The 24,584-nt window shown below is 43.2% G+C and overlaps 1 protein-coding gene across 7 annotated transcripts in view; it reads left to right on the top strand.

Annotated features, from left to right (window-relative positions):
* Window positions 1-5,726: 5,726 nt before the first annotated feature.
* SNX10 (sorting nexin 10) overlaps window positions 5,727-24,584 on the top strand; it is a 29,696-nt gene continuing 10,838 nt past the window's right edge. The window contains exons 1-6 of one of the 7 annotated variants that reach the window (XM_066318934.1): window positions 5,727-6,091; window positions 6,463-6,501; window positions 15,772-15,828; window positions 21,069-21,155; window positions 23,758-23,858; window positions 24,447-24,545. In XM_066318934.1, coding sequence (XP_066175031.1) covers window positions 15,805-15,828; window positions 21,069-21,155; window positions 23,758-23,858; window positions 24,447-24,545 — 311 coding nt within the window. In that variant the 5' untranslated portion in view covers window positions 5,727-6,091; window positions 6,463-6,501; window positions 15,772-15,804. Of the gene's footprint in view, window positions 6,096-6,462; window positions 6,502-15,771; window positions 15,829-21,068; window positions 21,156-23,423; window positions 23,605-23,757; window positions 23,957-24,446; window positions 24,546-24,584 lie in introns of those variants that run through there. The other 6 variants (XM_066318942.1, XM_066318952.1, XM_066318961.1 and 3 more) reach the window with 6 other exon arrangements.

The raw sequence follows: 24,584 nt of genomic DNA on the forward strand, positions 1-24,584 counted from the left end.
CGCCGACACCGGAGGCGTTACCAGCTGTGAACGCCAAAGAGCCCAACTCAATCAAGGTGACTCCATCACGGGACGCGGCTTTGATCAGGATGCGGATCCGATGAGGATGGCGGTCACAGGACACCGACACCCCCGCTACACAGCCGCAGGGCTCAGCCTTTCCCCCTCCCAGGGGCCGGGGCGGACAAGCCCCCGGCGGAGCAGAGCCATTCCTCGGGGCTCGGGAGGGGCGGAGAGCGCGGCCCCGCCCGCTGCCGGTGACGCGCCGGCTTCTCCCGGCTTCTCCCGGCGCTGGGCGGCGGCGGGAGCGGCGGAGGGTGAGCGGTGCGGGATCGGGATCGGGATCGGGATCGGGATCGGGATCGGGATCGGGATCGGGATCGGGAGCGGGAGCGGGATCGGGAGCGGGAGCGGGAGCGGGAGCGGGATCGGGAGCGGGAGCGGGAGCGGGATCGGGGGTGTCAGACCATGCGGACCGCGGGGTGTTCCCGGGGCGGGAGCCGGGCTGTGTGCGGAGCCGGGAGCCGGGAGCGGGGCCCGGGCTGTGTGCGGAGCCGGGAGCCGGGAGCCGGGAGCCGGGAGCGGGGCCCGGGCTGTGTGCGGAGCCGGGAGCCGGGAGCCGGGAGCCGGGAGCGGGGCCCGGGCTGTGTGCGGAGCCGGGAGCGGGGCCCGGGCTGTGTGCGGAGCCGGGAGCCGGGAGCCGGGAGCCGGGAGCGGGGCCCGGGCTGCGGGGCACTGCCGGGCTCCGTGCCCCCGGCCGCGCTTTGGGGCGGCTCGGGCAGCCCTGGCCCGGCCGCCAGCCCTCACAGCCTGCCCCGGCGGCGGCGCTCGGCTCCTCCCGGCCCTCGGGAGCGTGTTCTTTGACAGAGGGCTCCGCCGCGGTTTACGGCGCGGTAAGTGACTGCCCTTAGCAATGATTAACGCCCGGCAGGGAGAAGATTTACTGCTGATCTTGTTTTGGTCCGCTCCTCTTTGTTTTGCTGTAGCAAATCCATCGCCTTTGGCAACTGTGGGCTAAAGATCATAGGGATGTGCAAAAGCTCTGTGTGTGTATATATATACATATTGTTATTGTTGTGTATATACATTATATAACGTGCAGTATACATATACTATATAATACATAATGTGTATCATAGCATGCTTTTATGTTAAATGCATTATATTCCATGTGCTAGTCTGTTAGTCAGGAGACTGCTTATGTTATTTTTAAATTCTGTGTTATCCAAGTTAAGCAGCGTGAGAAATGTTTAGGTACGTACGGAGACAGCCTATGAAAACACAGTATGCAGTTAAAACGAGCTGATTTATAAAGCGGAGTTCCAGTGACAGAGTTGCCGGGTTTGCCTTGGGTCGTGTTCTGGAGTTGGGCACAAAGGCACGGGGGCAGCTGCCGGTGCTTTTCCTTGAGGCGCCTGTGTTTGCTGCTCATCTCACGCCTGCTGGGATCACCCCTGGAGACACAGTCAGCATCAGACCAGGACAACCGGCTGGGTGTTTGCACAGCCCTTAAAGGGTATGGCAGTTCTAAGGAAATATTGCGTAATTCTGCTAGCAGCGTCCAGGGGATAAAGGCAGATGGAAACGTGGAGCCAAGGATCAGGGGCTGGCTGGTGTGTTTGAGGCACCCACCTGCCACGTGCTCACATCACCCATGACCCGAGGGAAACTGCAGCTGGAGTTTCATTGCCCACTCTGCTTCTCATATTGACAGAAATAGCTCAGGTGATGGGAAAGGGGGTTCTTAGTTGTGCTAGAGACAACTGAAACTGAAAGTAATGCAAGGCAGGGCTTTCCTGAATGACGCAATACTGGACTTCCTTTAGAAAAGTGGTAATAACAATGTTTTCTTTGTCTAGATGATGCAAATAATAATTATGTCTGACTCAGACTAGGGATGCTTAGGATGCTTAACTTGAAATCCAGAAATCTCTTGTTTATAATGCATGTTTTATGTTGAATCTAAGGAGTAATTTGCCCTCTAATGAATTTAAAGATCTTGCATTGATACACCATGGTTGTATTCATAGAAATACTGGTACCTTTATTATAGATGATGATGATTTTGGATTTTATTAGGAAAATAATTATACTGAATTATTTTTTTAAAAAGGAGGTAAATATTTGGAAAATATTACCACTAAGGATTTGTGCTCTTCTACCATTGCAAAACAGCTGTGCTTTTCTGCATTAACTCCTGAAGAACAGCTATTCTGGAGGTTAGCCAGCCCGGGTGCAGCTGCTTGAGCTCATTCTGTGATCTCTGCTTGCCCACAGCGATGAGATGTTTTTAGCCTAGGTGCAGCGTACAGGTCACACATGAGTTGTGCCCTGCTGTGCCGAGGCTCTAGGTGTCCTGAGATTTCCCTTCCCAAGCACTGTGCCATACTGATCAAAAACTACTGAGGATTTGGGTCAAACGGAGTAATTCTCAGACATAAGAACAAGTGTAGCACTGAATCGAAGCATCGGTTGGCAAATGTGAAGTGAGCTCTTGTTGCACTGTCACCATTGACCCAGGAGTGGTTATATGACCTATGCAAGGCAGTTCAGTGCTACACAGATGAGGAACAGAACATAGTAAGGGGTGAAGGCTCTGTTCACAGGGATTTTAAACCCGCTGTGCTGCTGCACATGGATCTCTCACAGAAGAGCTTTTTCAGACACAGGCCATGGCAGTCATCAGTTTGAACATACCTAGCTAAGCAATCCTAGAGCACCTTTCCTGGATGCTTCCCTGCTTCCTTCTCCTGGCAGCTTATTGCCCCTGCCACAGAGCAGCATTGTCTCTGCCTGCTGGGCTGAGCCTGCAGATCAGATACTTGCTTCAGAGTGGGGTTCCCCTCCACTCACCCTTTGACTGGGGAATGAGATACTGTCAGGGGTACCAATGCAGAAGTTGGGGCCTTTCTGACCATAAAGGGCTGACTCAGTCTTGTGGCCTCATTTTAGGCAATTTTTGCTCAGTATGTTTCCTAATTGCCATCGTTTTAGGCAACTGCAACCTTCTCTGCTTTTATCATGCAATTTTGTAATTTCTCCACGTGAAAGAAGGAAGCCCTCCTCTGGTAGGTAGATTTAAAAAGAAAATGTGGAAAAAAAAATAAACACCCCAAAAGAGCAAAACCCACACTATGATAAATCACAAAGAGAAAAGGTTGTGAACATTTACTCAGCAGCATGGACTGCAGGGGCTGTTTCTTGCTTCCTACGAGTAGGTAGTGTAAGACAGGTGACAACTTTGGTGTATCATATCTCTGCAATGTGTCACACCAATCTTATTTCCATGCATGTGGTGTGTAGTATGCATAAACTTTTGGCTTTTGTAAACAGAGAAGTAAAAGAGATCTCGATAATTTACGATACTGTGTTTTTTCTTACTTCCCATTAAACATTTTGCATATTTTTATTATCTAAAAAAACCCAACCAAACAACCCTCAGCAACTTTTTTGTTCTTCTGATAAAAATACAAAGAGAAAATCACTGCTGTGTGTCCTACAGGAATTTCTCAACTTCTTGGCAAAATAAGTCTTGGAAGAGAGAAGCAAAGCATGCTTCATGTCTGCAGGGAGCTACATGCACAAGTTTGCTGCGTAGTGTTTGGCTCTGGATCTTTGTATCATTGCTTACTAAGTCTCTACACAGGACTTAAGAATAGAAACAAGCATTTTGCAAGCATTCTTCTTCCCCAGCTGGGAAAGGAGAAAAAGAAACCCAGAAGAATGCTTGATTAGTGATAGACATTGAAAGACAGGAGGGCAAAAATAAAAATCTTGTCATGCCACTTCATTGGTGGCTGCAGGTGTGACCTCTCCACCCACAGAAAGGGGACTGCCATCACGATTTCCTTGTTGGCAGAAGCTCCAACTGAATTACACTCTTGGTCAACAGCTCTCTGTGCTGTTAAAATCAAGCATCTGTGGGAGGGAAAGAAGCAGCAGAGAGACTGACAGCTTGGAGCTGAAACCACTTGCAGCAGCCCTGGCACAGACAAACTCGTGGTGGGAGAAGTTGCAGAAGGAGCAGGGTCTTCTGAGGAATCCATCTGCAGTGCCCGTAGCACCAAAGTGCAGCATCCAGCAGTCTGGGCACGGTGTGTGTGACTGGTGCCTTTCAAGGTGACTGTCTGGAGGGACCCAAAACACTTGTCATGCTGGCACCTACAGGTGATCCACCCTCTTCTTGAGCAGCAGCTGGGGAGTAAGTAGGACACCTTGTGAGCACTCACAAAGACACCGAACATCTAAGTTTAGCTGTCTGAATCCTACTTGTCCAGATTTCTGTAGACCAGGCGGAACAGTGGGAGTTTTAATGGAACATAATCCAATGATGAAACCACAGATGGTTCTGCAATTCCTACAGTGTTCCTCCAGGGATCCTCTTTCAACTTTGAGAAATTCAAGCCAGCGTTTTTCTTCTCAAGGCCTAATTAGCCTTCACAGAGCCCTTAAATGTCCTCAGGGTTCCTGGTTTCAGTTTCCGTTCTGGTTTTGTTGGGCCTGTTCTCCACAGAGAAAGGAGCCCACACTGTCTGCCAGCCTTTGTGCTGGCCCTTGACTTGCTCCGTAGTGCACTCACTCCTTCAGTGCTTAGGGGACAGACACAAATAATGTACTTACTACGTTCTTGCCTGTTCTCTTCTGCTTTGCTGAAAGTCTGCATTAAACAGGGTATGTCTCTGGATCCGTGCCGTGCAGGTGTTGCTCAAGGTGTCCACAGTGTCCCAGCACTGCACATTGTCCCTCTGGCACCTCAGCATGACTTATGTCAAACTGTCTCCCAGTATGGCAGGTGAATCCATCAGTAGATATGAACCTTGAAAAAGCTATTACAAAAAGCATCACTCTGTGGGCCCAGCCTGAAAGGAAGTACTTGATTGGATTGAAGGGAATTTCTCTTTGCTCCAGCATCTTCATATTCCTGGTGCTGCGGATTGTCATAGAGCTGAGGGGCAGGATGCACACCAGTGAGTTCCATTTGTTTGAGAACAGGTAAACCAGCCATAATTTCATTATGGATCTTCTCTCTTGTGCATAAAAAGAGGAAGTAATTTACCCTCCATACGTTCTTTTTTTGAGATGTGAATGAATTCCTGTTTCCTGATATTGAAAGATTCATGGCTTAAGAAAAATACTTCTTCCTTTCCCTTTCTTCTCTACCAGACATGTCCAGGAAGATGCACTCACTTGTAGCTAAAACTAGGTTTCAAAGCCCAGTGTTCTACTCCTGTAATAAAGCATTTGTTTCACTGTAGAATTGACAATGAGTAATTTACCTTGACCTCTGTGTGCTGCCCACGCATCCTTCAAGTTCCTGCTCCTCCTTTCCCTCAGGGAGGCCCTAGCTGCTCACCCTACCTTGCTTCTTGTGTACAGCAGCAGTCACCAGGTTATAAGTTTTGCCTTCTAATAGTCACATTGTTTTAATTGTGTAATGGTGATGTGTGGTTTTAAATTAGGCATAACTTTAGCTTCTCTTTTAATGAGGTCTTCAGTTGTCTTCCCAGAGGGGAAGGCTTTATTTTCTCAAGAGCAGTGTGTCTTTCCCCAGAAGAAATGAGTTTCTGCTAACGACATATGAAAAGGTGAGGTGGCAGTGGAGGTGTTGGGGAGTGATTATGGGGAGAAGGGACATATCTGCAAGTCGCAGGCACTGAAGAACATCTTGATAATGCCAGAGCCTATGACGTGCCAGGCACTCGTGTATAAATAGTCACGTTGGCACGTAGTGTCATTGCAGTCGTGCTTTGAGAACAGCTGAGTCTGACAGCCTTGTCTCTCATGCACAGCCCAAAGACACCCTCACATGTCTTCAGACATGTGAAATAATAAGACTGGTGTTTAATGGCTGAGACATGGGTTGTTGTGCTCCCCATGGATTTAGGACTACATGGCATTTGTTAGATGTGTCTGAGCACTGGGTGCAGGTGTGACTGTGTGGAGTTGGGGAGGCAGGAAGGCAGATCACTCATTCCAGATGAGAGAAAGGCCCTTGTCTCGCCCTCTCCATGTGGATGAAGATCAATCACAGAATCTGCCATGTTGGAAGATCTGTTTGACCTGCTGGCTGGCAAAAAGATGTCAACAGTAGGTATGTGATCCAGTGCTAAACCTTAGAGTAGAAATGCAAGATCCTCTCTCAGCTGAGGTCTTTTTTGTGAGCTTTCCATTGCTAAATCGCAGGGGTTTAATGCAAACTGTGGTAGGTTGGTGTTAATAGTCCAGGTCAGCCTGCAAAGAAAGCATCTTGATTTTCTCAGGAAGACTATGCATCAGTATTTGCACCAATCCTTGTAACTAATGCAAGATAACTGTAAAGATAATTTGGAGTCCTGTGGACTATCTTTAAGAAAACATAAGGCAATCTTTAGGCTTCAGACTGGGAGAACAATATCCTGTACTATGGCATATGGGCATAAGCAATGATTTTCTTTCAAAAAAGGATTCTTTCCTTTTCTCCAGAGTTTCCAGAGTCACAGAACCTTTGGACCAAGGCGAGTTGTTCACATTAAATATCTCTTCTTGGCGTAATAGGTTTGCTTGAAAAAATAAAGCTTTGGGGCTTAACTGTGTAAACACTAGTTAACACTCCAGAATTATTTTGACCACTTGAGGATTACTAGAGCTTCTATCATTCCAACCTTGGGTGGTAAGTGACTTGTCCTAGACATCTGAAATTGAAGTTTGTTAGTAGTGTGGAAAAGCTGTAAGTGGGTTTACGTCTTTCACCAGATTTCTAGCAAAGCTTAATTCTAGGAAGTGTTGTCTTTTCTCCATAAGCTTGGCTAAGCTAGATAACTTTCCAACCTTGAATAGCTTTATTCTCTCTTTAATGTACATGAAATTCTGGATTTCGGCAGTCAGTTAATAACTAGCTTTTACAATTACAATTGTTTTTAGTCTAGATGACTGAAACCTCTAACCATTCTCCTTCATGTTCTCCTGGTGCAACAATAATACAGACTCTCTCAAGGACAGTACTATCTTTACAGAGTGTTTTCTGAGTATGTAGAACACTTGCTGTGCATAATGTGGTGCAGGATTTAAACTCACCTATTAAGAGGAGACGCATCCTCAGTATTGGCTGTTTACGTCTCCAGTGATGCTAAGTCATCTGTCAGTTCTGCAGAAAAGTGGCAGGCAGTGAGGAGTAGGCTGGATACCTGCAGTGGGGCTTTCCTCCATGGGCTTCCAGCTGCAGGGGGTGTGTGGTAACTGGTACCTCCTGCTCCTGCATCCTCTGGGCTGTTGGTTTCTTGATGTGCCGTGATTGTTGTGGTTTTGTTCTGAGATCTCCACCTAGCCCTGGGCAGAAAAGGCATTGTCCTTGCAACATCACTGTGTTTCTACAAAACAGGAGAGCTGGAGAGGGTCTCTTGGTGGTTATCAGGTCCTACCAGCCGTGTGATGGACACTTGGTATGGATTTAGCTGAGTAGTACTTGTAATATGTCTATACGTGACGTGTAGGTTTCAACTGGTTTGCTTAAAGGTGTGGTTATATCAATTGACACTTGTTCTGTTTTAAGACTGGATTCTGGGGTTTTTTGACTGAAATAAATATATTTAAGTGAAGTTGGAATAAGCTGTATTTCACACAAACCAGTTTCTTCTCGATCCACTGTTTTCCCGTAGGTTTGTCATACAGATCTGTGCATTCTGCTCATTTTGGCAGCTCCTTCTCTGTGAGAATGAAATCTTTCTCCTACTGAAGGCAAAAGTTGTTGTTTAGACCACTTAGTGGTCTACTTGAATTCATTGTTGGAAAAATATCACATGGATTTGTGAAAGCAAGCCGTGAGCCGTACTTGTCCTGCAAGCACTATTTTCCTCCTTTGCTTCTCTTATCACTTTCTCTTGAACAGTGTTTGTTCCAGGCTGACCAGCAACTTCTTTGACTTGGCTGCAATGGCAGAGCAGTCAAACCCAAGTGCTGCTTTTCTTCTTTCCCTCCCATTTTTGTGTATTTGCCGTGCTTCCTGCTATTCTCACACAACTTGGTAAAGAAGTGTACCACATCACACGTGAGCCTCCTATGCTGGGAGTTGGCCAAAAGCTGATACCAGTCTTATAAATTCAGGGTGCAGCAGTGGGATGAAAGCAGCCAAAATCACATCTTAATGTTCAGTGGGCACAAAATAAACGAGAAGTAGAAAATCCAGGTATATGGATGAATCACTGATTTTCGACTTGTTTTTTTTACTGGTCAGTCTCATGAAATGTTTCTCCTGTCAGATGCTGTTTGTTTCTCAGAATTGCTTACTTTAGCAATAAGTAACACTATTTAGAAGCCATTTGTTCCAAAATACTGTTTTCGTGCCACAAAGCCTGTTGAACAGGTGAACTGCCCAGTCAAATTCCCTGTTAACACATTCTTGAATGGTTAATTTGATGGTTGATAGACCCAGCTCACAAACTAGCGCAATATGTGGATGCAGCTACAGAAATGTGACAACAGTAAGGTTTTGTGTCAATGATGGGCTATCTGATGCATTCTTCAGGGGAAGAGAGCCCCAAGAGTGAATCGCCATAGTGTGATCAGACGGGAAGATCCAGCAGTGCTGTTGTAATGATCTGTCATGGGCTTGGTCAACTTAAAAGACACAAGAGACACAACAGTGTGAAGAGAGCTGATCAAAATGCTTTGTGGGCACACTGTACTGACTGCAATATTTCCTGTCTTTACCCATTGCTTTGAGCTGCAGTTGTACAGACTGCTTAGGATCAATGTGTCTCAGGATAATACTGCTTAGCTGTTCATTTTATTTTTTACTATATCTGGGCTGGGTCTTTCCCAGACACGTGTCATGAGACTGCAACTTCTAATTCTGTGGTTTCAGCCAAAACTATGACTTTTGCTTTACTTTCCTCTCTGGGCACAAGACCAAACACTAACACTTCCTGAATTGGAGCAGGTAGCACATCACAAAAATAGATGTTTTGATGGTGTAAGGAAATCCGCAGCAGGAAAAAAGCCAAGCTAAAACATGCCGTGCTAAGTAACAGCAATTCAGGCAGCACACAAAAATTAAAAGATAAGTTGTGTCACAAATTAAAAGATTTTGAATTAAGCAGAAATGAGAATTTTCTGGCACATGAGACTCGAAGTGTTCAGGGACGGGTCAGGTGATGGCAGCCTCTGCATCTGAGAGCCAGATAAGAAAATGTAGCGATAAGGCTGCATTGTATTTGCTGACTTTTGCTCTTCTTACTCAGCAGCAAAGATACAGCTTCCATCAGCCCTTCTTTTCCTGTGGTAAATAAAAATTAATTATTACAGAGATACCTTGAGAAAGATACTATTTTTAAGGCAACTTAGTTTGATTTAATGCAATGAAGTACTTAATTCTTGAGGAAAACGTGGGGTTTTAAGAGAAGGACATATGCATTCTCTGAACCATCCTTCAGAAGCACCATTTAATATTTTTCTTAGGAATTTAATCTGTGTTCTGAAATGCTGAGACTTTATTCTCTCTTTACAACCCCCACCTTGTTGGTTTCTAAGAGTAACAGCTGTCTGATGAGTTGTTTGTAACTTGCATCATGTTAAAAATACCTAGGGGTGCCTTATCTGTCTGTGCTGGATCACCTCCTAAGATCTGTGTGTGGTTTGTGAGTGCACAGTGTCTACCTCCTCACTCATCCCTTCTGCAGCTGAACGGAGCTGTCACTTGCAAAGTGCACAGTGCTATGCAGCAGCTGCTTTAGCCTGGAAATTACTTGCCTCTTTCCCTTCTCAGAGGTAGTGTCAGTGCCAGTGGTGTGCCTGTTCTGTGTAAGTGTCAGTAAGAAGCCTAGTACCTGTCCAGTGTTTTCCATGTTGAGTACAAATGAAAAGATGGTTGAATTGTCCAGCTTGCAAGGTTGCTCGCTCTTCTGAAATTGATTTCTCCCAGCTCAAGGGAACTGAAAAGCTCTCTGGAGCAAGCTCACTTCCTGAAACTTTACCTTGAAGGTCACCAATGCTTCCTCCAAAGACTGCCTTATCTCTTTGTCAGCCTTCTGAAAATGTCCTAGCAACAAAACCTGATTATGTAGGCCACAAAATGATTTTGCCTAGTTTAATCTACTTCTTACGCACCATGAGGATTGGAAAGAGTAGCAAAGGCAGGCTCACATAGCAAACCAGCTTGACAGGCTGCCTGGAAAACACAGGAGCTGGAGCTGCAGGAAAGTTTTGAGTGGTCCCCTGTTAGTCTGCAGAAGCAGTGGCAAGTATTAGTGCTGAGTAATAAATAATTACCATGACCAGCTCTGGCATTAACTGTTCTTTCAGTGACTTAACCCACAGTTACTCTTCTGTAGTTGTTTCCTAAAATCCCAAGATGCCAGTGTAAGCCTTACCAATAATTTCTATTATGACTAAACCAAAGTAATAGTTGCTCTGAGATCAGCAATCCACTGAAACTTGAGAATATCCATGAAGTCCTTTGGTTCTGTGTATGTCTGCAATTTGAACCTGAAAAACAAAAATTAAAACAAACAGAACCCCCTTCCCCCTAAAAACCAACCCAACCACAACAACAAAAAGAGGAATGAAGAAAAACATGATACTCTTTCCTATTCTGAGATTTCTTAGTACTTCTTCCTTGTTTATATTTAGGCTTTTAGAGGTTTCAGAAAGGCTTGGCACATAAGTCATGCTGCTGTCTAGCAGTATGGTATTAACTTGAAGCAGTTCAAAGCGTGGTATAATACCACTGTAATTGGAAATCTGTGACCCACATCTGACACTGTAATCTTTGTGATGTATTTATTTTGGAGGGTAGAGGGAAATTAGTGTTTTTCATTAACTCTTTGATTCTCAAGTTCCTCTGAAACAAATGAAAATTTCTTATATATTGTAGTGTTTTTATTAATGATCTAGTTCATTCTCCTGGTAAAATGCATTTTAATAGCCAGGAAGATTGCGGGTCAAGAGGATGGCTGACTTGGGAGAAATGCTAATGTAATGGTTAGGAAGAAGCTGTCTTATACCTCGTGGCCATAAACAAATGTTTAGAAACCAAATGGAGTGAAATTCCATAGGAAGGAGGCGTTAACTAAACATCTTGGCTACAGTGCCTGGGAATTTTAAGTTCAACCACAAAGGCATGATACTTGGCAGTGCTTTTCTACACTGCATTGTGATGAAAGAGAAGGTGTGTGAATTCTGTCAGTGGTTTGGAAAGCTCTTGTTCTTTTAAAAGCAGCTTACACAGCGTGCTTGTTTTTTGCTCAGCGCTGAAGTGATTCTGCTCCTACTGTGATAGAACACTGATGAAACAGGTACCTTGACCCTGGGAAGTGAGAAGGATTTGCTCAAAGGGTACTTAATTTTGTTGATTTCACTAAGCAGGCTGTAAACTCCTGACTGTTGTGTAGAGTTTAGATGAAAATGCTGATGTTTCATACTCTTTTCACTTCTGACCAACAGATCCCTATGGTAGTTTGCTGAGGGAGGGTGAGGCAAATAACCCTCAGGACAGGTGGAAGGAGGAACATGCTCTGTGACCTGCACAGAGTTTCAGTCTCTCAGTTTCAGTCTGGAGTTTCAGTCCTCACCATCTGGTTCATGGACAGTGAGGAACAGAAGTGAACTCATGACTCTTATCAGTACAGTTGAGTTGACCCCAGGTGTTAAGGTGGAACAGGTGAAGTAGAAGGCATAAGCTTATGCTGCATTTGAGTTACTCTGGATTGACTGAAAGTCCCTGCTTGAGGAACAGCATTTGAATAAATTTTTTCCCATCAAGAAGAGCAGTAGTTTTGTGTTGGCCATGTACCTAATTGCTGTAAATGCCAAGCTGTGTTTGGATGTGGTCAGTTTGGCAACACAGAACGGTGTGTTTTTTTAACTCTGCAGAGCTTCTCTTATTTATTCTTCCCATTCCTCCTCCTTCCACCGTCACCTCTGCCATGTATGTTTTCCTTACAAACCCACACAGATCACTTGCCTTTCAGGAACATAGTATGGCCTTGTGCATATGGGCATGTGTTTTTGACAGTGAACTCCATGTATGAATGCAGCTGAACTTTTTACAGGCTGTAAATGAAAATTTTTATGACTTTGTTTGAGTCTTAAGGTCAGCAAAACATAAAATGCAGGAAAGACTTTTAAACATTTAGAGATTCAATTTCTCTCTCTCTCTCTCTCGGTCATATTGAAGCCTTGAATGAAAGTTTGATTACAGACTGATGGTGGGAACAACCTTGAAAGCGCAGCTGAGGACTTAGCTTGTGACTGGACAGTACTTTCAATCATCACCAAGGTCTAAAACTAAATCACACTTCCCCATTAAAGTCTGAAGGTGGTCATTTAGCTATATGATTAGAAATAACCAAAGGTGGATGGATGGATGGATGGATGGATGGATGGATGGATGGATGGATGGATGGATGAGCTGACTACCAGCATTTATCCTTGAGAGGAAACACTGACCACATGGAATGTGTGAGCACTCCCAGAGCAGGTAAGGATATTTCATAGGCCACTGCCCAGTAATGAGTGAAATCATTAAATTTCAGTGCAGCTAAATACAGCCACTGGCGAGGCAGCCAGGAGGGCTTGCATTTGTTCATGCTCTTCTTAGAGCAAGTTGACGTGGTTTTTGTCTGCACTGCTGCTCGAGTTTTCATCTTTCAGTTTGGGAACGCTGGGGAGAAATCACTTCCTCCTTTAGGAGCAGTCCATCTACATGATAAAAGGGTATTTTCCTAGCAATGTTATGTTATCTGTTTTAATTGAAATTTTAAATTAGAACCTAATCTCTAAAATAAGAAATAAAATATAATACTGGATATTATTTATCTGTTACCCTTAAGAAGAGCACTGCAGTTTATCTGTTTTCTCTAAGAAAAGCACTGCAGTACTTGTATTTTTTCCTCCCTCTTCTTCCTGATTCTTTTTTAGGCACAGGAAGTATGGCAATTCATCCTACGTAATCTTTTTGCTTTTGAGTGGTTGTTGTTAGCAGTTGTGGAGCTGTTCCCTGGCAGTTTTGTTGGTTATGCAATTAAGAACTGTAAAAAATACGTACTGCAAGAAGCAGCTGATATAGGAAGTATATGAAACTAATAAAAGAAAAAAGAAGTCTTCAGACTGATAATGGATCAGAAGCAATGTGAGGGGTTTTTCCCAGTCTCAACAGAAAGTGTTCTATTAAAACTACGGATCGACCACTGGCTTTTTTGATACTGTTTCCCTTGCAGAGGAAATTTTGGTTAGATAAAAAAGACCAAAAGCTTTCTGTTTGTCTTCTGATGGCTGGTTTTCTCCATTACTGGTATATTGGGTAGTTTTTTCTCAAGATAATAGATAACCTCTTAAGCAGAAGTTTCACTGGCTTCACTGTTGTGTTCTGCTTCACTGGCTTCTCTATGTGTAACAGAAGTCCCCAAATATATACCTTGCTACCAGACAGAATATTGCGTTCAGTATATTTGCAAGTGGCTGCAGCATGACTGAGCAATCTCACTGAAATCAGCCAGAAAAGGCAGCTTTGGGAGGCTTGCATTTCCATTATTGATTTTTTTCTCCAAATTACTTGATGAAAAACTGAGGTATTTTAAATTTTTTAGGAAGCTTTTTGGTATTGAAATATTAATTTTTTTTGCCGTTAAATATTTAAAATTGTGGTGGCTGTTTGGAGTTTAAGCTGTTCTTGCTAATCTAGACATAATTTGGTCATTAGAAAAACAGATGACAAAACAAAACGTGCTATTTCAGCCTTGTCATTCGCTAGCAGTCTTAGGAATGAGATATTTTGGGCATGCATAATTTCTCACTTAAATCAGCTTAAAGACAAGAGAGAAACACACTGCAGAATTTGGTGGAATTAAGATACATAACTGGAAAAAAATGAATTGCCATTTTGAAAAAAGCCACAATACATTCAACCAGATCAGAAAGGGGAGGAAATTACATCAAACTGTATACGTTTACAACTATACTCAGTGGGAGAGATAGCAGAAAGAATCTTCTTCAAACAGCCTGAGCCCAACACAGTGGAGTTTTTTTTGTCTGTACTCAGCACATGTGAGGCTGCCCCCCTAGTCCTGTGTCATGTTCTGAGCCCCTCACTTGGAGAAGGACATTGAGGTGCTGGAGTGAGTCCAGAGAAGGGCAACAGAGCTGGGGAAGGGTCTGGAGAGTGAGTCCTATGAGGAGCAGCTGAGGGAGCTGGGGGTGTTCAGCCTGGAGGAAAGGAGGCTCAGGAGAGACCTTACTGCTCTCTTCAGCAGCCTGGAAGGAGGCTGTAGCCGGGTAGGGATCAGCCTGTTCTCTAGGCAGGACAAGAGGACATGGCCTCAGGCTGCACCAGGTGAGGTTCAGTTTGGACCTCAGGAAGAATTTCTTCATGGAAAGCGTTGTTAAACACTGGAATGGACTGCCCAGGGTGATCCAGGTGGAGTCACCATGGAGGTGTTCATGGGTTTGAGTGCCATGGTCTAGTGGACAAGGTGGTGGTCAGTCAGTGGTTGGACTTGATGATCTTTGAGACAGCCTAAATGGTTTTGCAAATCCATGAAAGGTCTGTGATGTGTGCTTGTGCTCTACTGTGAGGTAAAAACTGTTTATCTCCCTAACTGGAGTTAAAAAAAAAAAATAAAAATTTGAGGTTTTGATATTCCTATTCTATCAGTACCATTCTAGCTATAGCAGTGAAATGATGGCTTTATCTTTAAGGTGATGGGGACTATACAATTGCACCCTTTAGGATGAAATCTTATGTATGACCATTTTTATTTGGCAACAGAGTATCCTGTTTTGATGTGACTGACCCGATAGAAATTTGACAACAACGTGTTTGTTCCAGAATAATTTCATGGTCAAAGAAATGGATGTGCACTTATCTTTGTATCTTGTTTCATTAAAACGGGTGGAGTTTGTAATTTGAAAGTATTCGTAAGAAGCATTGGGCAGGGGTGCGGTGTTCAGCACTTCTTGGCTGGGCTTGACCTAAATATGTAGTTGTATAATAACAAGCGCAGCTTCTCTATCTCTAAACAGAGGTGATGTGTGTGTAAGCTGGCAAGTAAATAAAGTTGTCCTGTTCTTCCTCATGTAGGTACCTGTCCTGAGCAAACTGTCCAGTTTATCAGATTGCAGACACAGTTAAAAATATGGGATTTTCAGTGAAAGAGTAGATTTAAAATGTAAGTTAATGACAGGATGTTTCTATTTGGTCTAATTATACCATTCCTTACATGGAGGTTTGAAAGCACGGATGGTGTGAAATTTAGCCTGAGTTTTAGCTCTCCTGCAGGATCCAAGCAGTTTGTGTCTTGAGTCCTCTGAGTTTCAGGAAAATGGTTGAGACGGGCATTTGAGTCTCTTGGCTCAGATGTTTTAGAGTCTCTGGAGCTCAGCTGCAGTCACAGAGACCTGTCCTTGGGCACCCAGGAGTGAGGCACAGGCAGCGCTGCCTTGGCTGTGTTTGTGCACTGGGAATGCTGGCTGAGGAGAGCTCTTGGGAGGTGGGTACAAAGATGAATCCTGAGATGGCTCTGGGAGCAGAGAAGAAAAGCACTGACTTCCAGAGATGAACAAGCATCACTGGACTGTCAAGTATGACAAATATGTAGAGAAGGGGACTAGCCCAGTGCTTCCAAAAAGGATAATGTTTAAAATTAATATATTCTGAGACACAGGTAATGCAGACATGTTTTCTGCTATATATGGTACTAAGCCTGGCTTTTCCCACTGCCTGCTTTTAAAGAGCAAAAGTGATAATGATCTTTAAATAACTACTAAATACCGTTCTGATGTCTATTCTGGGTTTTTTTTCAGGTTGATTTTTTTTTTTACTACAAACCAGTGAAGATGACGCCAAAACATGAAAAACAGGTAAGTAGTATCTAAGCTTTAATAAAAAAGGATTCAAGTTTGGCACCTGTGGATTGAATTTCATTAAGGTTCACATGGATCAGGGAAGATTCATTGTATTCTTCAGACTTTTTGTTGCCAGGATACAGAATATTCTGGAATGATGCAGTGCCAGTTCCTTCTCTTAAAGTTTGATAGAAGAATCAGATGTTCATTCAGTGTAAGTGACTGTGTGTAAGGGGTTAGACACTGAGACAGTAGAGAAGGACTTGAATGGAGTCTTCTTTTTATCAATTTTAGGTATTTTATAGGACTAATGGTTGGGTCAGGCTCTGAACTCTGATTACCAGCTGCATGGACCACAAGAATCCCACTTGCACGTTCTCTTCTGCTCAGTCCGATGAATGTTAAAAGTTTCAACAAATTATTTTGTCTCAGCTCTTAGTCTCTTATTAGCTTTACTACACAGCATGAGTGGAGGGAAGATGCCAACACTCACAGCATGAAAAGTCCCATGACCTTTGTGGCTGATCCTTTTACTAACAGGCAACCTGATGGGATATATTATTTTTCTTGGAAGCTTTATGGAAAATTACTCTTCAGGGGTTATTGACTAATTAGATGTGTAATAGGAGCACAAGCTCATCACCTGATACTGTCCTGAGCACAGACATTTGAATTGAAATGCAGCTGAAATGATTAATACAAATACTCAACCAATGTGAGATTGTTTTTATTCCTCCTTCTTGTGGTAGATTTCCCCCTCATATTAAAAATAGATATTTCCATGTGAGATTTCCTGTTTTCCTAGTAGGAAAACATTAGAGACTTCTGAGAAAGGCACTTTTTTTTTGTCAAATTCTATATAGTAAAGCCTCTGCCTTATCCTTTTCTCTGAGGAATCCATTTCATTATGCAGAAATATATCCAACAAAAAGAAGAGAGAACAGGAAGAAAAAAGAAAGGGAAAAATTAAAAGAGAAAGATTTCTTATGTTTGCTTCAGCTGCCTTTATGGGTTGTTTTTCCTTTTGAGGCAGATTCAAATGGAACATTTTGTTTTTCCATGCTTGTGCCTTTGTGACCTCAGTGCTGTCCTTTTAGTCTGCTGTCAACACTCATGTTATTTGCATAGATCTGTAACCATGAGGGAGTAGCTGTAATCCAGGTTTGGGTGTCACTTGGGCCATTTTGTCATATATGCTTGACCCTGTCTACCTGGACTGCTCCTGGCCTTGAGGACAGGCTAGCAAAATGCCACCAGTTCCATGCTTAAACTGGCTGGTTTTGCCAGGAATTAAAAGGCATATCCAGCCTGAGAAACTGCTCTGCAATCCCTGCTTGTTAAGTAGTTGTGACTACTTTTGGGGCAGATTTGAAGATTCTGATTATTCATTGGGATGTTTAGGCAAGTGTGGCTGCTGGGACCTCTATCAAGGCTATAGCTTTAGGAGTTTGGACAGAAAATGGTTTGCCTCTGAATTTAGCAGTTTCCAGAGAGAAAGAATAAATGGAGATGCCACATCTTTCAGTAGCTTTCTCTTGAGTATATACTGTTCCCAGTGCAAGAGGCTTCCTTGGCCAAGCCTGGACACTCTTAACTGTCAGCAGCAAATTTTGGTTTTGAGAGAATTGTTGCTCTGAAGCATTACAGGATACATATTTTTGAATGCATTGTTATAAATGCATGTGTTGTGCCTCTCAATTAATAGAACCCCAACACAACCAAGAAAAAAAAGGGAAAAGAAAAACAACCCAAAAAACCCCCTACCCGCCAAAAAACCAAAACTGAAAATATATGTAATGTGACATAATAGCTAGAGCTGCAGTTCTGGAAAAACCAAGCAGCACTGGGCAAGGGGGGAAGACACCTTGTACAGGATTGCAGCTGGCAAAAGTAAGAGGTCCCTGAAACCTTGGCTGTCTTTGTACTGAGTCTCCCATGTTGTACAGCTGGACTGCAATACAGTTTTGTGACAAATGACTAAGTTAGTCTTTGAGTGGTCTGTGGGAGGGAGAGGTCAGCATCACCTCCCCTAGGTGGACAGTGCATTGCTTGAGAATAGACATGTCTATTGAGAGTATCCTCATTTTTATGGCAAAATGGTGAGGGAGTGGAGCACATACAGAGGAGAAAGGCAGTATTGCTGTGATCTCCTGATTGTTTGTGACCAGGGAATGCAGGATGGACTGTGCATACAACAGCAGCCTTGCAGAGGAGTATTCTGCTACCTAATTCTGCTTGGACTGTAACATAGCCTGTATGTGAATACTGACCTTTACTCTAGGGGTGCAAAAGTATAGGTACCTTTCCTGGCAGTGGATCGTCACTTATACTGGGTGGTTAGGTCTGCTTTGATTAAAGCAATGCTGTTTTCCCAGTGGGATCTTGTATTCTGGAGAAGACTTAAAGGTCAAAAGAGAAGGAACAGTCTACATGTGCAATACCACTGTTTCAGAGCAGCAAAATCTGTAATGGGAATAACACTTCCTGGATTGAAGAGATGAATAGCGGAAGTAACCCTAAATCTTGAGAAAGGCTGTACATTTTTATTTTTCATTTCTAGTTGCTTACTGTTTATCTTGCTTCACTCTAACCTCGGTAGTGTCATTTTTTTCGGTAAATAAGGGGGGAAAAAAGGAACACCCAGTCTTCTGTTGAAATCCTAGTGTTTCAAATCAAAGCTGACAGAGTCTGTGTGTGAGGACTGCATTTTGCTGAGGTGCTCTGCTGTTCTGCAGATCATTTTTCCTCTTGGCTCAGTCCTTTATTGCTTAGACACTGCCTGCCACAGCATATACAGCAGGTCTCATTTCTTTGGTAGGTAGAGTCTGAAGGGTCTTAGCTTCCTCCATGTTGAAACTCAGCGACTAGTTAATTGCAAGTTAAAACTGTACAGAAGTTTTCTGGTGTAAATCTTATGGTTTGGAATGATTTGCAAGGTAAGACATAGCTAACCAACCGCGTATCCAATAGCAACTTTTAGTCACAATGCTTTGGTAGCATAAAGGTTCAAAATAAGTATTTTACTTCAAAGACTATTTTGATTCTGTACAAAGGAGAGGGTTATGGAAGGTTATTTGGAAATGGGGTAATGTGGGGAATCTGGGCAGAAGGAAAGACAGCAAGAAGCTGATACAGCAGTGGATGAGAGGGAGGAGACGGGTCAGGTTAGAAAGAGGTTGCCTGAGGTTGTGACCCCTGTGCTGCAGCAGCTGGAGGGAGGAGGAGTGCTGTGTCCTGTTCAAAGCTTTTTGACACAATTTCTCTTTTTCCAGTTGCAAGAATGATGCTTTTAGTGCTCAGCAAAGGAAAGAAAACATGTTGAGAAATAGTTGCAGCTTTAGAGAAGATTGGGACTCAGGGAAATAGGAATTCAGGGAAGACAAAAACCTGTGATGTAAAAAGATGGTGCAGTGGCTCTGAAAGTCTGCTCTACCTACCTACCTACCTACCTACCTACCTACCTACGTATGGTAAATATTATAACTATGAGGAAGGTGGAGAAAAACAACAGAAAAAAGGTGGTGTCCTCTCCTGTGTTCAGCACATTGCTGAGGATCTTCTCTGGAGCAGAAATAACTTCCGCATATGTCCCACTAGTGGTTTTGTAACAGTAAAGACATGACCCTCAGCTGGTAGAGGTGATTAAAGCTCTGTTCATTTGTTCCTCTTGTGTCATGATGGCATGGGGTTTAGAAGCTGCAGGGGAGAACTGGCCCTCTGGTGCTCTTCAGTGAGGAGAGAAGCAGCAGAGGTGGCAGGAGCCTTTTTCTTTGGCAAGGTGTTCCTGATGCTCACCAGAAGGGTAACCACCAGTTATACAGAAAACACCCCTGGGACCAGGAGCTGGGCTAAGTGACATAAAACCAACAGTTGTGTCCAGCCATCAGGCCACAGGCTCCCCATCTCTGAAGCAGTAACCTCTGGAAATCAGGGAGCAAAATTATTTAATCCAGGCCTTGAATGTAGTCTCCCTGCTAGAGTGCAGTGGCTGTTCTGGGAAAAGTGTATCTTCACCTTTCAAGGTCATTGTTCTCCTGTCAGTCCACTGAAGGTCTGCAGTGCTGGTAAACACAAGTCTCTGTTAGGGGAGAAGACTTGGCTGAAGAGTGAGGCTTTTATTTCTGATGTCTTTGGTTTGGGCATAGGAAGACACATTTTGAGAGCTTTCTAGTTCAAGATTTCTTGATTTATGCAAATATGTACTAAAAAAAGCATGTTTTTTTACCAGAGACACTGTCATTCCTCCCACAGTGGATTTCTGTACCTGGAGATCTTGCGCAGTGCCTTCCTCTCAGGGGGAATGTATCTACGGTTTAAAGGGATACACTTTTCTTTAAGTCTTTGCTAACTGGTTGGCTTAGCTTTGGGGGGGAATAGCTTATTTAAGCAACTGAAGCAGGGCAGCCTGTACGTGTGCTTCAGAAGTAGCAGGTATTTAAGCACACTTTTGACCTTTGTATTTTAAAGGAATATTATCCATCCTAGCATGAATTATACAGATTTATCAGGATTTTGGGGTTTGGTTTGGTTTTTGCTACAACAAAATTTTGAGCATTAGCTGAGAGTATTGAGAAACATTTAATTCTTCAGTCTCTTCCAATTCCCATTAGTGATGCCCAGTTACATTACAGTAACATCCACAGGACCTCTCTCTGGTTTGGATCTCTCAAAATGATTATATAAATGTAGAAATTACAAGGAAGTAAGCTAGATATGACAGCTTCTACAGCAAATACTCTATATGATTGTCCCCTCAAAAGGGGGAATTTTGCTCTGCCAGTGTAGCTGTGTTGCTTCCTTGGGCAGGTTGATGGTCAGATTGGAATAGAAACGCTCCAGTGCTGAATCTTCAGCTGTACTCTTTGTCACTGTTGATTACAAATGTAGGGACAGCCTAAAATACCTGCCCCGTTCTCCTTTACATGTGTGACTTCGAATGGTAGGTTTTTAGTTTGTCACTACCAAGATCTCATCTCCCATGCGTGAAACATGTATGACTTTTCACAGGGTTACTTAATCTGAAATACTCCTTTTCAGCTAGCAGTTTGGCAGGGACTTTCCCAGACATGTGGTGTAGCTCAGATGATTCATTGCTCTATGCTTCTCCATTTATAGGGTTGCAAAATTCAATAAAACAGCAGTTCAGCTTTTAATCTGACTCAGTAGTTTGTGGAACAGCAGAACAATCAAGAGAGTCTTTAAGGCTGCCTTTGTCTTCTGAAATTAATTGCTTGATTTTTATTATGCACTTACAGGAATTTGTAACTGTCTTGGTGCGAGACCCCAGGATACAGAAAGAAGACTCATGGCATTCTTACATAGACTATGAGATATTTATTCACGTAAGTACAGAAAATGTCAGAACAGATTCTTTGGGCTCTTATTGCTGTTTCTGTCCAAGCCAGGGTTGTCTTTGGGATATAAATGGAATTTCTGCTTCTGGGATGCTGCAGGCTATTATTCTCTTTTTAACAGCCGGGATGCAATGGAACAGGTAAGGTGGGTTTGCCAGTGGCCGTGTCGTACATCTGGCAGAGCTGGGCTTGAACCTAATGTGTTCACATGTGCATTCCACAATGTCTTGCAACTGACAGTTCTTAGCCTTACTTGTCAACTAGGGGACTGTTACAGTCAGAGATACCTTACTGTTGTAAAAGAATGTCGATGTTCTGGTGTTCATGGGAAAACAACTTGCTTTTCAAGTAATTTTCCGGTTATTTGTACTTTAAATTCTCCTCAGTTCTTTTTGCCAAGTTATTTGGTTGGGGAAAACAACAATGTGGTTGTTTTCAGTGTACCTTGACGTTCATATTACCCTAATTTAGTGGTGCTTAAATGTGTGTAGTTGCATTTGGGTTTGTGATTGCAGTCCACCATATGTTAATGGAAGTGCACTTGGCATTATGGTGCTTTTGTGCCTTAAATCTGTCCTATACATAATTTTGTTTTCTTGGTTGTTCTTTGGTGGATGACGTATGAAGGCGTTATCCTAATTTGCCAAATCAAGATCCAAGGATTTTAACTGCAGTGTAAAATAAAGGTATTTGAGAGCACCAAGTTACATGGTTAATGCTTGGCACAAGACCAAAAGCATTTCCTTCCTGTGTGGAAGTGTTAAGCAGTTGGTGTATGAGAGCCAGCAATCAAACGATGACTTATTAAATGTCTGTGTGACAAGTACTTCTCTGTGTGGCAATAAGAGTTGTGAAACTTCTAAATTTGCAATGTGCTTCAGGTACTGCTTGCAAAGCAATTGTGTTTTTCATTTCTGGTAAATAGAAATTCTGTAGATTTGGCAGGGTGGATGCTGTATTACTGCTTTGCAGACATCAGTGCCCCTGAACAGAAGTGTATTAAGGCTTTCTCAGTGACTGCTGAGTTGGGGAGATGTTGTTTAGACCCAATGTGTCTTCATTGAACTCCAGCCAGCAACTATGCACCACACAGCTATTTGCTCACATCTCCTCTGCCCCAGCAGCAGGATGGAGGGAAGACAATTAGGGGGGTGAAAGAGAAAACTTGTGAGTTAAGAGCAATTTAATAATCAAGATGTAGTAATAACATTCATAATACTATTAAGTAATAATAGTATTAAATAGTAAGAATAACAATACTAATAAAGAAAACGAAAAAAGAAAAATAGATAAAGCTGTAGAAAGACAAGTAATGTAAATGAAAACATGTGCTCAGCATCAAGTAACCAGTTCCCTGCCAGCCCCTCAGTGGCAGTCCCCGGCCAACCTCCCCCTAGTTAACTGCTGAGCAGGATGCCATATGGTCTGGAATATCCCTTTGGTCAGTTGGGATCAGCTGTCCCAGCTGTGTTTCCTCCCATGCACCCCCAGTGTGCTCACTGGCGGAGTGGGGTGAGGAGCAGAAAGGGCCTTGGCTCTGTGCAAGCGCTGCTTGGCAGTCACTTAAACATCCCTGTGTTACCAGCACTTTTCAGCACAGATCCAAAAGCCCCAGCTCCTCTGAAGAAGATTAACTCTCCCCCAGCCAAACCCACCATACAGTGGTATACGATCCATCATCACTGAGCAACTCTGAAGGTATCATCAGCTCTGCTTCCTTGCCACCACAATGCCAGGGCTTTTGGAGACCAAGTCCCTAGGTCAGTCCTGCCATCCAGTCAGTGGACTCAAAGTATTGTGTCTGCCTGGCTTTTAGGCCAGCTAAGTTCCCCTTCTACCCAGTTCTTAGAGTATTTGTCTTCTTAAACTGTGCAGTATCCTGGGTGTGGTCTGTGCCAGAAGATTGTCGTCTTTGTGCTCTCTACAGTCTGCACCTTGTGGCTGTCTGGAGTTATGGCTCCTGGCAGGCAGGGAGGGTGGGCTGGACTGCAGGCAGTTTTCTAATGGAGTCTGTCTGGTATGTGGGATTTCATCTAAATGTGCGCTCCCTGGGAAAAATTTACAAAAATATTTAATTTCCACAAATGGTTTCTCTTTTGATGAATTGGCATTTTCCTAGTGAACTAAAAGTGTTCTGTGGGAATATTTCCAAATGCTGCTACTTGAAGAGAGCAGTCACATTGGCTTCTTTGGTTTGATTTAAGTGGGACTGCACACTGGAAAAACCCCGTGTAGCTGTTTGCAGGGTTGTAACTAGAATAGCTAAAGATCTTTTTCCCCTGCAAAGGTTGACATTATCTACTGAAACCTTTTTCTGAGGTCTATTTTTCCTGTTACTATAAGCTGTACTGTAATCCAAATCTCTTGCTTTTGAAAAGAAAGCAATGAAAAGTATTTCCCTGAGAAGCGTGAGGAACTGTCACCAGTCCTGTCTGAGGTAAAGCACAGTCCTTAACATAAACTGAATTAATATCAAGCTTTCCATTGGTGTCTTGAGCATTAGTATAACATCTTGGATGCATTGTTAATGTCATGCCTGCACTTTAGCTTAAGCTGATTTGCAAAGTAAATGTTTTTTATTTCCCAACAGACAAACAGTATATGCTTTACAAGGAAAACATCCTGTGTTAGACGACGCTATCGAGAATTTGTTTGGCTCCGGCAGAGGCTTCAGAGCAATGCAGTGCTTATGTGAGCAACTTTATAGATGGCTATTTATTAATCTGTCAGTCGTGGAGGGAAGGATTGTTTCACCTTAACTCGAGAACTGCAGAAATCAGATCTGGAAAGTATCCTGTGTTTCTTATTAGCACATGTTTATTGTGTAAAATGCATTTTATGTGCTTTAAACCCAGAAGAATATGGCTTGTACTTACAACCTTTTTTTGGTGAGCCCCCCTCTAATTTGTAAGGAGACTTGTTCTGTATTTTCTTTTGCTATGCACAGGTAGCAGAAATAACAATTTAATGTAGATGTTTGTACCTCCTCTTTGTTCTTCTTCGATGTGCTTATGTCGTGCAAGCACCATAAGAAACCCAGCCCCAGACATGGATGCAGGCTTAACAACTGGACCAGAAAAATCAGATTAACTTATTTTCCCCTCTGATATGTGTAAAAAGCCCTTCCATTTCTCAGCCTTATGTTCCCAAATAGATTTCTAGAGCTTCTGGAACATAACTCATGATTCTCACATGCTTGGGGTTGGCATTTGCTTACTGCATTTTCCCCTGCTGTTTCACATTTGGTTTTAACTGTGTATTTTTTTCCTGTTTATAAAGACAGCTACCTGAACTGCCATCCAAAACACCCTTTTTCAATATGAACAACCCTAATCATGTGGACCATCGCCGTCAGGGTCTGCAGGAATTCCTGGAAAAGTGAGTACAGCCTATCCAGAGGTGTTGGAATGTCTATGA

This window comes from Sylvia atricapilla, chromosome 1, assembly GCF_009819655.1.
Source record: "Sylvia atricapilla isolate bSylAtr1 chromosome 1, bSylAtr1.pri, whole genome shotgun sequence".
In the NCBI taxonomy this organism is placed as follows: Eukaryota; Metazoa; Chordata; class Aves; order Passeriformes; family Sylviidae; genus Sylvia; species Sylvia atricapilla.